At 38.3% G+C, this 13,329-nt stretch overlaps 5 protein-coding genes and 1 non-coding gene across 6 annotated transcripts; 4 read left to right on the top strand and 2 right to left on the bottom strand.

The window, feature by feature from the left end:
• Positions 1-157: 157 nt before the first annotated feature.
• CLN2 (cyclin CLN2) lies at positions 158-1,816 on the top strand (the record flags this gene model as incomplete). The annotated part of the gene is made up of 1 exon (XM_018368206.1): positions 158-1,816. The coding sequence occupies one exon, from the start codon at positions 158-160 to the stop codon at positions 1,814-1,816; it is 1,659 nt and encodes a 552-aa protein (XP_018218786.1).
• A 2,385-nt stretch (positions 1,817-4,201) lies between these two features.
• THI21 (bifunctional hydroxymethylpyrimidine kinase/phosphomethylpyrimidine kinase) lies at positions 4,202-5,863 on the top strand (the record flags this gene model as incomplete). Its single annotated transcript, XM_018368205.1, has 1 exon — positions 4,202-5,863. One exon carries the CDS (start codon positions 4,202-4,204, stop codon positions 5,861-5,863), a length of 1,662 nt encoding a protein of 553 aa, XP_018218785.1.
• A 494-nt stretch (positions 5,864-6,357) lies between these two features.
• On the top strand, positions 6,358-6,463 carry DI49_5211. Its single transcript has 2 exons — positions 6,358-6,394; positions 6,427-6,463. It is a non-coding gene; the product is annotated as a tRNA-Trp (tRNA).
• A 731-nt stretch (positions 6,464-7,194) lies between these two features.
• Positions 7,195-8,628, top strand: APM1 (Apm1p; the record flags this gene model as incomplete). Its single annotated transcript, XM_018368204.1, has 1 exon — positions 7,195-8,628. The coding sequence occupies one exon, from the start codon at positions 7,195-7,197 to the stop codon at positions 8,626-8,628; it is 1,434 nt and encodes a 477-aa protein (XP_018218784.1).
• A 309-nt stretch (positions 8,629-8,937) lies between these two features.
• Positions 8,938-10,602, bottom strand: CUB1 (Cub1p; the record flags this gene model as incomplete). Its single annotated transcript, XM_018368203.1, has 1 exon — positions 8,938-10,602. The coding sequence occupies one exon, from the start codon at positions 10,600-10,602 to the stop codon at positions 8,938-8,940; it is 1,665 nt and encodes a 554-aa protein (XP_018218783.1).
• A 527-nt stretch (positions 10,603-11,129) lies between these two features.
• FUM1 (fumarase FUM1) lies at positions 11,130-12,596 on the bottom strand (the record flags this gene model as incomplete). Its single annotated transcript, XM_018368202.1, has 1 exon — positions 11,130-12,596. One exon carries the CDS (start codon positions 12,594-12,596, stop codon positions 11,130-11,132), a length of 1,467 nt encoding a protein of 488 aa, XP_018218782.1.
• Positions 12,597-13,329: the final 733 nt, after the last annotated feature.

Genomic DNA, 13,329 nt, shown 5'->3' with positions numbered 1-13,329 from the left:
TATTATATTTTCTTTTACTTTAAACGCCAGTTTCTCTTCTACATACATCATTGCTAAATTCTATAGCTACCAATTCATTCGCTTATCCACGTCATAATTTGCATACAAAAGAAAAACTTTTCTTTTTCCACTTACTCGTTACATTTCTCTATTGAACATGACCAACGCTGACCTGAAATCCCGTATGGGACTCATTATCAATACCAAACCAGAGTACTACCCAATCGAACTATCCAACGCCGAGCTACTCTCCCATTTCGAGACATTACAAGAGTATCATCAAGAAATTTCTACAAATGTAATTGCTCAGTCTTGCAAATTTAAGCCAAATCCAAAACTTATAGATCAACAGCCTGAAATGAATCCTGCTGAAACAAGATCCAAAATCGTCACTTTCTTATTCGAGCTGTCTGTTGTAACTCGTGTCACCAATGGCATTTTTTTCCACTCTGTAAGATTATACGATCGCTATTGCTCCAAAAGAATCGTGCTACAAGATCAAGCCAAGTTGGTTGTGGCTACTTGCCTCTGGCTAGCTGCCAAAACATGGGGCGGCTGTAATCATATTATCAACAACGTGGTCATCCCCTCCGGTGGAAGATTTTATGGCCCCAACCCAAGAGCCCGTATACCTCGTCTTTCCGAGTTAGTTCATTACTGTGGCGATGGTCAGGTCTTTGACGAATCAATGTTCTTACAAATGGAAAGACATATATTAGACACTTTGAATTGGAATGTCTACGAGCCAATGATCAACGATTACGTTTTGAATGTCGATGAAAACTGTTTAATGCAATACGAACTATACGAAAACCAAATGAGCTATAACAAACAATGGTCCGAAAAGCGCCAATCTCAGTTATCCCAAGACAGTGATGCCACTGTAGATGAAAGATTTTCTTACCGTAACGAAGAGGAAGAAGAAGAAGAAGAAGAGGAAGACCTGAAGTTGAAGATCAAATTGATTAATTTAAAGAAATTCTTAATCGATGTATCTGCCTGGCAGTACGATTTGCTCAAATTCGAACTTTTTGAAGTATCACACGGAATATTTTCGATTATCAACCAATTCACCAACCAAGACCATGGACCCTTTCTAACGACTCCAATGACGACTGAAAGCAAGAATGCAGAAATTTTAACCATTTTAGTCAATGCCATCATTTCCGTACCCAAGTCTCTGATGGAAGTATACAAGTCAATCAGCGGTGTTTTGCCCTTTGTTGATCAAGTAAGAGGGTACCAATTGGCCTTACAAAGAAAATTACAAATTGCATCGAATTTGAATCTATCAAGAAAACTCACCATATCAACACCTTCATGTTCGTTTGAAAACTCCAATACTACATCTATTCCGTCGCCCACTTATTCTTCTCAAAGCCACACTCCAATGAGAAACATGAGCTCTTTATCGGATAACAGCGTCTTTAGCAGAAATATGGAGCAATCATCACCAATTACGCCAAGCATGTACCAATTTGGTCAACAACAACCAGCCAGTATATGCGGCAGCACAGTCAGTGTAAACAGTCTAAAGAATAACAATAGCAATCACGACCAAGGAAGTTACGAAAAAATGACTAACCCTAATAATAACAATGCAATTAATGACTACATCGACTTAATGAATATAAATGAGTCTAATAAGGAAAATCGAATCCCAGCAGCAGCGCATTTTCTCAATGGCGGGCCACCCAAGACAAACTTCATTAATCATGGAATGTTTCCTTCACCAAGTAATACTATAAATAGCGGTAATTCAAGCAGTGCATCGTCTTTAATTTCTTTTGGCATGGGCAATAAACATATTATTTAGCTCCGATACAATATTGATTTCAACCAAGTTGTGAAGAAAACCATATAAACGGCCTTGAAATATCCTGGGGAAAGAAACGAAGTTGCATGCTCACTATACCCAAATAACTTCTCATTATAGATATCTATACTCTTCTTTATAAAATGACAACGGAGACGTACATATTATAAAATTTCGCATAACTAATTGTTTCTACTATATTTATCTCAGATTAGGTGGCGGCGGCTAACGCAAGTATGGAAATTATCGTGGAGTGCAAGCTATCACTTAATTTCAAATGAGGTTTCTTCTTTCTCACTCATGTATAACACGTACGAAGGACCAAAACTAGAGGAGCTACAAATGTGTGAAAAACCAACAACTCGATCTCTCACACGGGTTCGATCAAGACGATGAAGCCGTAACTACTAAGGTTACCAGAGACCTGTCACACCTGGCTCTGTATGTGCAATATATAAATTCTTGCCAGCGCATTTTCATTTGTCAAAACCTGTTACGCCAAGTGCATCAGATCTTTTCATCGTAGAAAATGGTACTAGATAATACAACCTCCCTAATTCCGCTGACATATTATGCTAAACACATCCTTGTGGGTCACCATGCGCATAAAGTTTACCATCCGCGTTTGGACCAAGGCGACATTCCCTTACAGAGTTACGTAACGTAATAAACAGGTTTATCGAGACATGTGTACACTGGTGGTACTCGTCAGTAACGTTTGACAAATTTAATGTCCAATTACCGTTGGGTCTAATATGAATAAAACCGTCACTACTTGAGTGAGAGTAAACATTGCGTTTCCCTCTTGGTAGCCCCAATTGAGATAATTGCGCGTAGAATTGTCATATTCAAAAGCTCAGCAGATTGCCTCTCGAAACTCGATAACAGGTCGTTAGCTACAAATGTAAGCCAGGACAGCGGCTAGACTAGGAAAACAAAAAAGAAGTTTCGCTGACTGTTCCTGGTTCTGTGAGTCCCGCACCAATCCAATAAGTGTGTTTACTAAGCGAAAATTGAGAACAATGGATAAATTCGACCCAAATAAGGAAATAAGTCACGTGATCGATATATCATTAGATTTCAAGATCTTTCTGGGAAAGAGCACCTGAGAAACTTCGTATAGGTTTGCATTGTTAAAAACGTCTATTATCCGCATTCCTTTTGCATTCCGCACAGAGTGAAATCTTAACCTAGAAATCACTGACTAGTCAACAAATTTGTTTCTTTCCATAACATAGTCTACAATCGTTACGAACTTGACATCTTATGCCAAATTTTGCCTTTTTTACCTCAAACAACAAACGATCATAGAAGTGGGTGTATGATAAAATTTTCTAATTGAAGATATCTAAACGCTGAACACATTGTCTTTAAAAGGTCAACTGCAGGCACTCTAATTACAAATAACATGAAGAAACTATTTACTCTACCAAAGTAAGTCGCACCAATATGCACCGCCAATTTACGCTAATACTTAGTACAAATAAATCTTCAAAAGATGCACTTGTGTTTTAATTTCTTGTGGTACATAATTTTTCGACTTGCGAAGAGAGACACCATCGCATTAAGTGATCATTTATGCCATCATTAATCACAATAGTAATTTTCGTCATGTTTCAACACGTATATAATAGTAGAAATGGACGATAGTCGAAGAGCCATTAATTAAAAATATAAATTGAAGTTTATATGCCAAGGATATGTGCGAATATGTTGGGTTTTCGGCAAATTCATAGACTTGCTATGTAACTACAATGCCCTGTGTTTTAATCTACCATTTCATATAGTATATGGTAGCTTTTATTCTTTATTGATGTTAAAAACTAACAACTGGTTATCAACAAAAATGTAATCTCAAAAACTGCCGCCAAATGGTTTATAAAAACTACAAAACTATTGTCAATATATTACCGGTGAGCTTGGGTATCCGGGAAAGTATCTGAATAGAAATCAAAATAGAACTAATTACCTCTTGTTTACAGAACTTGTGATTTTTATTTTTATTACCTAATCTAAATTCTACACGCGTTTCCTTTATTTGCATAAATACACAATGTACTATTGTGACAATTAACCTTAAGGAACTGCATGGAATATCTTGGCAGCAGCCGAATGATCCATTTCACCTCTTGGCCTCGTGTTTACTTAATGACACGTATATGTATAGTTTCTCTTTTCTGATAGATTGATGCTTCCAGATTAAATATGAGAAACCCTTAGAGCTGTCCCATCTGGCAAGAGAAAATATCCCAATATTTAAACCAGCAGAAAAAATATACAAGCTCTGAGAGAGTACACAGTGTTTGTATCATTAATCGTTCTCCTAAATATTATCACGTCAATAAATATATATATACATATAAGAACGACATCGGTCTTTCCATAATGACCTATTCCGCAGATAATATTAGCATTAACACGCCTCCACCTTACCTTGCTTTGGCCAGCGATGAAAAATTGCCAGTCGTATTATCCATCGCTGGATCAGACCCTAGTGGTGGTGCTGGTCTGGAAGCTGATGTAAAAACTATCACAGCGCACAGATGTTATGCCATGACATGTGTGACCGCTGTGAGTGCTCAAACTCCGGCAAAAGTCTACAGTATTCACAAAACACCAAAGGATGTCGTATCTCAAATCTTGGAAACCAATTTACAAGACATGAAATGTGATGTTATCAAGACCGGTATGCTTACTATACCTGCTATTGAGGTTTTGCACGAAAAGTTGTTACAGCTTGGTGAAAATAGACCTAAACTGGTAGTCGATCCAGTCTGCGTTGCTACTTCTGGTTCTTCATTAGCTGGCAAGGATGTGGCCAGTTTAATTAGGGACAAAATTGCTCCTTTTGCAGACGTCTTGACTCCCAATATTTCAGAATGTTTCATACTATTAGGCGAAAACAGAAAAATTAATAAACTGCAAGATATTTTTCAGATAGGTAAGGAGCTTGCCTCAATCACTAAATGTGCCAATATCCTAGTGAAAGGTGGCCATATTCCATGGGGTGACGAAGGTGAAAAATACATTACCGATGTTCTTTACTTAGGCGCCGAACAAAAGTTTATCGTCTTTGAAGGTAAGTTCGTCAATACCACGCACACCCATGGTACCGGATGCACTCTTGCTTCTGCCATTGCGTCCAACCTAGCTCGTGGTTATTCTCTTCCTCAATCTGTTTACGGTGGTGTTGAATACGTCCAAAATGCCGTCTCCATTGGCTGTGATGTCACCAACCCACGGATCAAGGATAATGGCCCAATAAATCATGTCTATGCTATAGAAATCCCACTAGAAAAAATGATTACCGATGAATGCTTTTCCGCACCAGATGTCTTACCTAAAAAGCAAGTTGCAAGTGCTGCTGACAAAATTCCAGGCGGCAATTTTTTCGAATACTTGATCAATCACCCTAAAGTTAAGCCACACTGGGACTCATATGTGAACCACGAATTTGTTAAAAAGGTGGCTGACGGTACATTAGAGCGTAAGAAGTTCAAATTCTTTATTGAACAAGATTATCTATACTTAATCAATTATGCTAGAATTTCCTGCATCGCAGGTAGTAAATCTCCATCTCTAGAAGATTTGGAAAAGGAGCTAGTTATTGTCGAATGCGTCCGTAATGGGCTTACTCAACACGAAAGAAGATTAAGAGAGGAACTTGGAGTTAAAGATCCTGACTTCTTGCAAAAAATTCAGAGAGGTCCTGCATTAAGAGCTTACTGTCGCTACTTTAATGATGTTGCGAGAAGAGGTAACTGGCAGGAATTAGTTATAGCCCTTAATCCTTGTCTGATGGGCTATGGTAGTGCTTTAACCAAAATTGAGGGTAAAGTAACCGCAGCCGAGGGCTCTGTTTATCGTGAATGGTGTGAAACTTACTCATCATCATGGTGCCACGAAGCCATGCTTGAAGGTGAAAAGCTGTTGAACCGCATCTTGAAAACGTACCCTCCAGAGCAACTTGATACATTGGTGACGATCTATGCTGAAGTTTGTGAATTGGAAACTAATTTCTGGACTGCCGCCCTAGAATATGAATGATAGACACTTAGACTTTCACAGATATGAAAAATGTATATCGAGAGACAATTAACCATAAAACAAAAAAATGATAGTATTAAAAATCGAATCATATATGAATAACCAAACCTTGTAATTGGTGAAGATAAGATTAAAGATCTATTAATTGATCAGAAATTAGTATATAAGGAGATGAGAGCCTAATAGCCCATTAATAATGCCTAAACCATATTTGAACCATTAGGTTTTATGTAACCAATCAGCGTGTGTTTTATATACCTCTCTTATATAATAATAAGAAAGAACTGCTTATTCTTAATTATTACAACTTACTAAACTAACTAATTATCAACACATTAAGACAAAATGGAATCCCAAAGATCATCATACAATTTAAATGGTTATTATTATCAACATCCAGAATCACCTATCCGAACAGAAACAATTACAATAGTAGATGTGAAGTGTCTAATTATGCTGTTAAGTAGGTCAATTATTTTCTTATTTATCAAGTTGAAGCGGTGGCTCAATGGTAGAGCTTTCGACTCCAATTAAATCTTGGAAATTCCAAGGAATACGATTGCAATCGAAGGGTTGCAGGTTCAATTCCTGTCCGTCTCAATTTTTTACTTTTCACTCACACCTATTGTCAAGTGCTGTGTGAACCCGCTTTTCTTTTCTATTAACCAGATTTATCTATATACCCATCTGTGAGCTATCGAAGTGAACACTTTCTATCCAGAAAGCAACAGCGTGTTTCGCGAAGGCTCAAACCGCAACCACATCAAACGTTTCTCTTTATTTAGAACGCAGGTCTGCACGTCTTCTTTTGAACAGTTAGATTCAGACTTTTCACGCACGGCGCTATCATAACAAGTCGATTACTGTAAATATCAATTGAACCATGTGAGTTATTCATACCTCTTTCTGACGAAGCTTGTACAACTGGTAAGGTGAGGACTTACATCCTTACCGAACCTCTGCCTCAATCTCCAAATACGAAGATTTTCTAAAGAGCGCCTATATCCAGAAGAACTGCATGACTGATTGAATTGGCAAGATTATCGGGATATCGCATCTGCCGACTTCTACATGTTGCCGAAGTCACATTGTATGTTCTCTGTCACAAGGTATAGCTATAGCGATGTGAAAGGTTGATACTGGCAACCATACTTTTATTATCACATCGTCAATGACGATATTGAATATATGCCCTGAACTATTGCTGATGGTGAAAAATTGGAACTAAACGGAAAGTAGGCTGAACAGGAAAAAGTGCATAGAAAACGGTTGTACGTCTTTAATATAGGAGTGTTTCAAGATACCGTAAATTGAGAAATTGGAGACACAGAATGGCTTCTGCGGTATATTTTTGCGACCATGATGGGAAGCCGCTTTTATCAAGAAGGTATAGAGACGACATACCACTTTCAGCAATCGACAAATTCCCCACGTTACTGTCGGATTTAGAGGAGCAAACCAATCTGATTCCTCCATGTTTAAACCATAATGGTCTTGAATACCTATTCATTCAACATAATGATCTATACTTAGTGGCAATCGCCACTTCGCTTGGCGCTAATGCGGCTGCCATTTTTACTTTTCTGCACAAGTTAGTGGAGATATTGAGTGATTATTTGAAAACCGTGGAAGAAGAATCCATAAGAGATAATTTCGTTATAATATACGAGTTGCTGGACGAAGTGATGGACTACGGCATACCACAAATCACGGAAACCAAAATGCTAAAGCAGTACATTACACAAAAATCATTTAAATTGGTGAAATCAGCTAAGAAGAAAAGAAATGCTACGAGACCGCCAGTCGCATTAACAAATTCAGTTAGTTGGAGACCAGAAGGAATCTCTCATAAGAAAAATGAAGCTTTTCTGGACATCGTGGAATCTATTAATATGCTAATGACCCAAAAGGGCCAAGTTTTAAGATCCGAGATTATCGGTGATGTTAAAGTTAATTCAAAACTGTCTGGTATGCCCGATTTGAAATTAGGTATCAACGATAAGGGGATATTTTCCAAATATTTGGACGACAGTTCCGATCTTCCACCTGCAGCAAGTGCGGCAACATCCGATAACAAAAAGGAAGATACAGATAAAAAACCATCAATAACGTCATCATCAACCACAAGTAAGAGAAAGGTTAATATTGAACTAGAAGATTTGAAATTCCATCAGTGTGTTAGACTAAGTAAATTCGAAAATGAAAAAATTATAACGTTTATACCACCAGATGGTAAGTTCGATTTGATGAACTACAGGCTATCCACTTCGATAAAACCGTTAATTTGGTGCGATGTAAACGTGCAAGTTCATTCAAATTCTAGAATTGAAATTCACTGTAAAGCAAAGGCTCAAATCAAAAGAAAATCCACTGCAACAAATGTTGAAATTTTAATTCCCGTTCCAGACGATGCGGATACACCAACGTTCAAATACTCTCACGGTTCTTTAAAGTATGTCCCTGAAAAAAGTGCAATCTTATGGAAACTAAGAAGCTTCCCAGGGGGGAAAGAGTATTCAATGTCTGCAGAACTAGGATTGCCTTCGATTTCAAATGGTAACGATGGAAATAGAACTATACCAAAAAATAATGCGGAAATTTTGAAGGGTCCCGTTCAAATAAAGTTCCAAATACCTTATTTTACCACTTCGGGTATCCAAGTACGTTACTTAAAGATTAATGAACCAAAATTACAATACAAAAGTTACCCATGGGTAAGATACATCACTCAAAGTGGTGATGATTATACGATAAGGCTAACATAACGTGGGAACAAAGCGAACAAACAAAGACCATTAAAAGAATCATGATGCATGGACAAAGATATACGTATGTATTGTTCTTTTTCCTTTTCTTCTCCCCTATTGAACATTATAATAATGATATCCGGGATGACATATAGGATGACATAAAGTTGTTTACATATTTGTATTTTTATATAGATGCTCATTCAGGGTTTATTATATACATAGACATAAGAGATAACTTTTTTCTTTCTGTGTTTTGGTTTGTTTTCTTATTTTTTCCCCACAGGTAAAAGTGAAGATAGGGAAGGGCATATAGAGAAACGCGATTTATTCTTGTTGATGTTCAGATTCACTTCCACTCTCGTTTGAGTTCGAACCTTCAATCGAACCCTCATTATCGTCATTGGAGTCGTCATTGGAATCGTCGCTTGAATTAGCATTCTGTGCTCTTTCTTCAGCTTCCACTTTCATTTCGTGCATGATGTCAAAACATTCTGCTAATAAAGCGTTCAATATACCTTGGCCTTCAGGTATGTTACCATCAGAGTCATAAAATATACCATCAGTTCTTAGATTATCTAATGAAGCTAATTTCATTTGGTATGGATATAACTCTCTTTCGTTATTAACACCACCCATTCTTTTCAATTCCAATAGACAACGGCGAACCGTGGATAACTGATTATGAACTGGTTGTAACGCTTCTGATACAGGTTCTGAACTTTCTAACAGTTTATAAATTATGGCATAACATCTACGCAACAGATACAATAATATTGACTGCCCCTTTGAGTCTTGGGTTTTTGTCGGAAATTTGCCCTTAATTCTCTTACTATCTATTTCGTTCAACTTTTTTTGGTACGAAAACAAATCTGTTTCTCTTAGGGTCCATCTTCTTGTGATCATTAGATTTTCTAAAGTGGTCTTTATGTCAATCAATTGTTCATATATTGGCTGTAAAGTTGGATCTAATGTTAAACCACCGTTTGTCTGATGCGATAAGTCATTAACCAGGTCATGGCAGTCATCTAATAAACCATTAAGTACGCTTTGACCGTTTTCTGCCACTTTATGAGATTCCAAGGACTTAAATTTACCAGATTCGTCACGGTTTGACTCTAACTCGTTCAACTCGTTCTTCAAAACTGTCAACTTCTCATTGACGTATTCTTGGGATACTAAATGTTTATCATCCATCAGATCATTATTATTTGTCTCCAGATCATTATGCTTTTGCAATAAAGAACTGATATTGACATTAGACTGAGACATTGTCTTTTTAGCAGACGCAACCAATGACAATAAACCTCTTCTAATCTTGAATAATTTTTCCATTACTGTAGATAAAGATGGATCAATTTCTTCTAGTTTGCTTTCCAATGTTTCGTATTCATCTTTGCAATGCTTCAATTTAGCACGTAGCAACAAGTCTTCTTCGATTCTGTTTTTATTTCTTTCGTTATCGATTTCTCTCAATTGGCCGTCGTTCCCATCTTCATCATAATTAGGACCAGCATTTTTCTTCTCGACAATCTTGCTAATTTCCTCTAATCTTTCCTTAATGGGACTCAAATCGTGATGAGTAAAAACATTCGATTCGTTTAAATGTTCCAAAAGACTTTCCACAGTCGATAATGATGCATAAGTCGCAGGGGCAGAATTTTTCAGGCCAACAGTTAAGAAGCACAATGACAACAATTGGAAGACGTCATCCAATACCGAATCTACTCTATTATGCAATTCCGTACTATGGATTAAAGTGGCAGCGCTCTTGGCCGGAGTGTCATGACTATTTTTCCTAATATCGTCCAGCTCTCTCACTTTAGTCAAGACATGTTGGTAAGTGGTTTGAACATCCTTAGAGTTCAGATACTGAGTTCTATTTTGCTTAAGTTTAGCCAAGGTGGATCTCACCTCAAGCAGATAGTTTAATATAGATTCCTCTTCTTTAGGAACAATTTGAGGATGTTGTTGCCCAGCGGATGAAAACATGTTCTTCTTTTAGCGGTTCTTCTCTTCTAATGATTGTTCTGTTATAYGACTTCAGAGCAGCAAGAAATTGAAATTTATCTTTGTAAAGCAGGCGATTCCTCTCCTCTACTGTTTGGCCTATTCAAACCGATATTTGCTGCTTAAACTTTTAGAGAGATTAACTCTTAGTTCTATTCTTATTTGCTATCGTTTTCTGGAAATTCCCCTTTCTCCAACACAGGGTAACAAAGTTCTATTTTACCCGGCTGGGATGGACAGTAATAAAGAGCCAAGAGATATAAACTATCTATATATTGACAATTATTATTACTGTTGCCTCTGCCATAGTTGCATTCTCAAATAAGATACTTTCATTTTACTGACCTTATATGGGAGAGTTTGTGTATTTATGACAGATTGCCCACTTGACAAGGTAAGTGAGAGCATGATGTAAAGAACATTAGGTTACAAACTGAATTCACATTTGTATTAGTCGTATTTTTAAAAAAACTTTGAGTAAATTGGTCATACTATGTACTTCGCTTGTTCTATTTGGGACCTAACATATTTTCGGGAACGACCCATTCATCAAATTCTTCCTCGGTCAACACGCCCAATTCCAGGGCACTTTCCTTCAAGGTGATACCCTTTTTATGAGCATTTTTGGCGACCTTGGAAGCGGCATCGTAACCAATCTTTGGGTTCAAAGCAGTGACCAACATCAAGGATTTAGTCAATAATTCGTGGATACGAGGTTCGTTGGCTTTGATTCCTTCGACACAGTGTACTCTGAACGAACGTGACGCATCTGTTATTAATCTGATCGAGTTCAACAGATTGGCGATCATGACCGGTTTAAATACATTCAATTCGAATTGACCTTGGGAACCACCAAATGTGATGGCAGCATTGTTACCCATAACTTGAACACACACTTGCGTCAATGCTTCGTTTTGTGTGGGGTTAACTTTACCGGGCATAATGGAGGAACCTGGCTCGTTCTCGGGCAACATTAGTTCGTTGTAGCCACAACGTGGCCCCGACCCCAAGTACCTTATATCCTGAGCTATTTTGAAAAGAGAGCACGCAAGAGTATTTAGAGCACCGCTACATTCAACAATGGCATCGTGGGCAGCCAAGGCTTCAAATTTGTTGGGGGCGGTTTGAAACTTTAGTCCGGTTTCTTTGGAAATCTGTTCAGCTATCTTGACATCGAATCCCGGTTTCGTGTTCAAACCTGTACCAACAGCAGTACCACCTTGAGCCAAGAAACTTAGGGTTTTCAAAGTATGGGCCACTCTTTGAATACCGTTTTCGACCTGTTGCACGTAACCGGAGAATTCCTGACCCAACGTTAAAGGTGTAGCGTCTTGCAAATGTGTTCTACCGATCTTCACAATGTGTTCGAATTCCTTGGATTTGGCCTCTAGCGCATTTTTCAAATTGGTTAATTCAGGTATCAATTCGTTTTCGATTTGCAAACTGGCAGCAATATGCATGACGGTGGGGAAAGTGTCATTGGAAGACTGAGACTGGTTGCAGTCGTTGTTTGGATGGACCTGTTTGGACCCGATCTTACCACCTAAGATCTCAATTGCACGGTTGGAGATGACTTCATTGGCGTTCATGTTTGATTGGGTACCGGAACCTGTTTGAAAAACGACCAGTGGGAAATGGTCATCCAGTTTACCCGCGGCCACCTCGTCAGCAGCTTGTTGAATAGCCTTGGAAACCTTGGGATCCAACCCCCCAAGAGACTCGTTCACAATGGCGGCGGATTTCTTCAAGACACCAAAAGCGTGCACTAGCGGCAATGGCATTCTTTCACGAGCACCACCAATCTTGAAGTTTTGGAACGATCTTTGGGTTTGAGCGCCCCAATACTTGTCAGCGGGGACGTTGATCTCACCGAATGCATCGGTTTCTGTTCTAAACGTAGAGCTCATTCTTCTTATATCCAGTTTGTATGAGGATTGCACAATTGCTTTAAAACTAGAATTGGAAAATCTCAACATGATTGTATATCTCTTATCGTTTATTGACTTGTCTTTATGGGAAGTTCTTGATTTGAAAAAAATCTGTTGCTGCAGTAGAAGTCAAAAATGCAAAAATATTCCTACGATAAGAATATGAAGATTTCAAAAAAGGACTAGAGTCACTTTCCCCAGATATTCGGTCCAATTTCTTGGCAGAAGCAAGTGCAGTGTCTTCCACAGTATTGTAGAATTTATATAGCCTATATAAGATGCAAAAAGGGTTCCACAAGAAAGAGCCAATCAACGAGGGCCCATTCCGGGAATCGGGGTAGTCATTCCGAGAATCGGCGCAGGCGCAGGCGCTTGGGACTCCAATGAGGTGTTGATGGCAAAGAACAGAGGCAATTAATACCACGTTTGACAAGTCTGTGCCCCTGCCATCGCACACTAGTAGCGCTAGCGTTTTGATACTGTCTGAGGCGGTTCGGCTCGGATCCAAGGTTTCAGTGAACTACGTCTACAAAGAAAGCATGCGCGTTTTCGAAACATCGTACAAATCGGTAATATTATCCCAGAGCATGTTCCGGCCATGCGCTCATATACCGTATGTGCTTCTTGTCGTTGTTTAATATAGTAGTGATATTCAAAAGTTTAGTTTCTTGACTTTTCCCGTAAAGGTAGTGAAAAAGTGAAAAAAATGAAAAAAAATGAAAAAGACTGGAAAGCAGATGAGCACCTCGAACAATAGGTTGAGCATTTTAAGAAAAAAAGA

Source organism: Saccharomyces eubayanus, chromosome XVI (assembly GCF_001298625.1).
Source record: "Saccharomyces eubayanus strain FM1318 chromosome XVI, whole genome shotgun sequence".
Taxonomy (NCBI): Eukaryota; Fungi; Ascomycota; class Saccharomycetes; order Saccharomycetales; family Saccharomycetaceae; genus Saccharomyces; species Saccharomyces eubayanus.
This window is presented reverse-complemented; position numbering and strand designations above follow the sequence as displayed.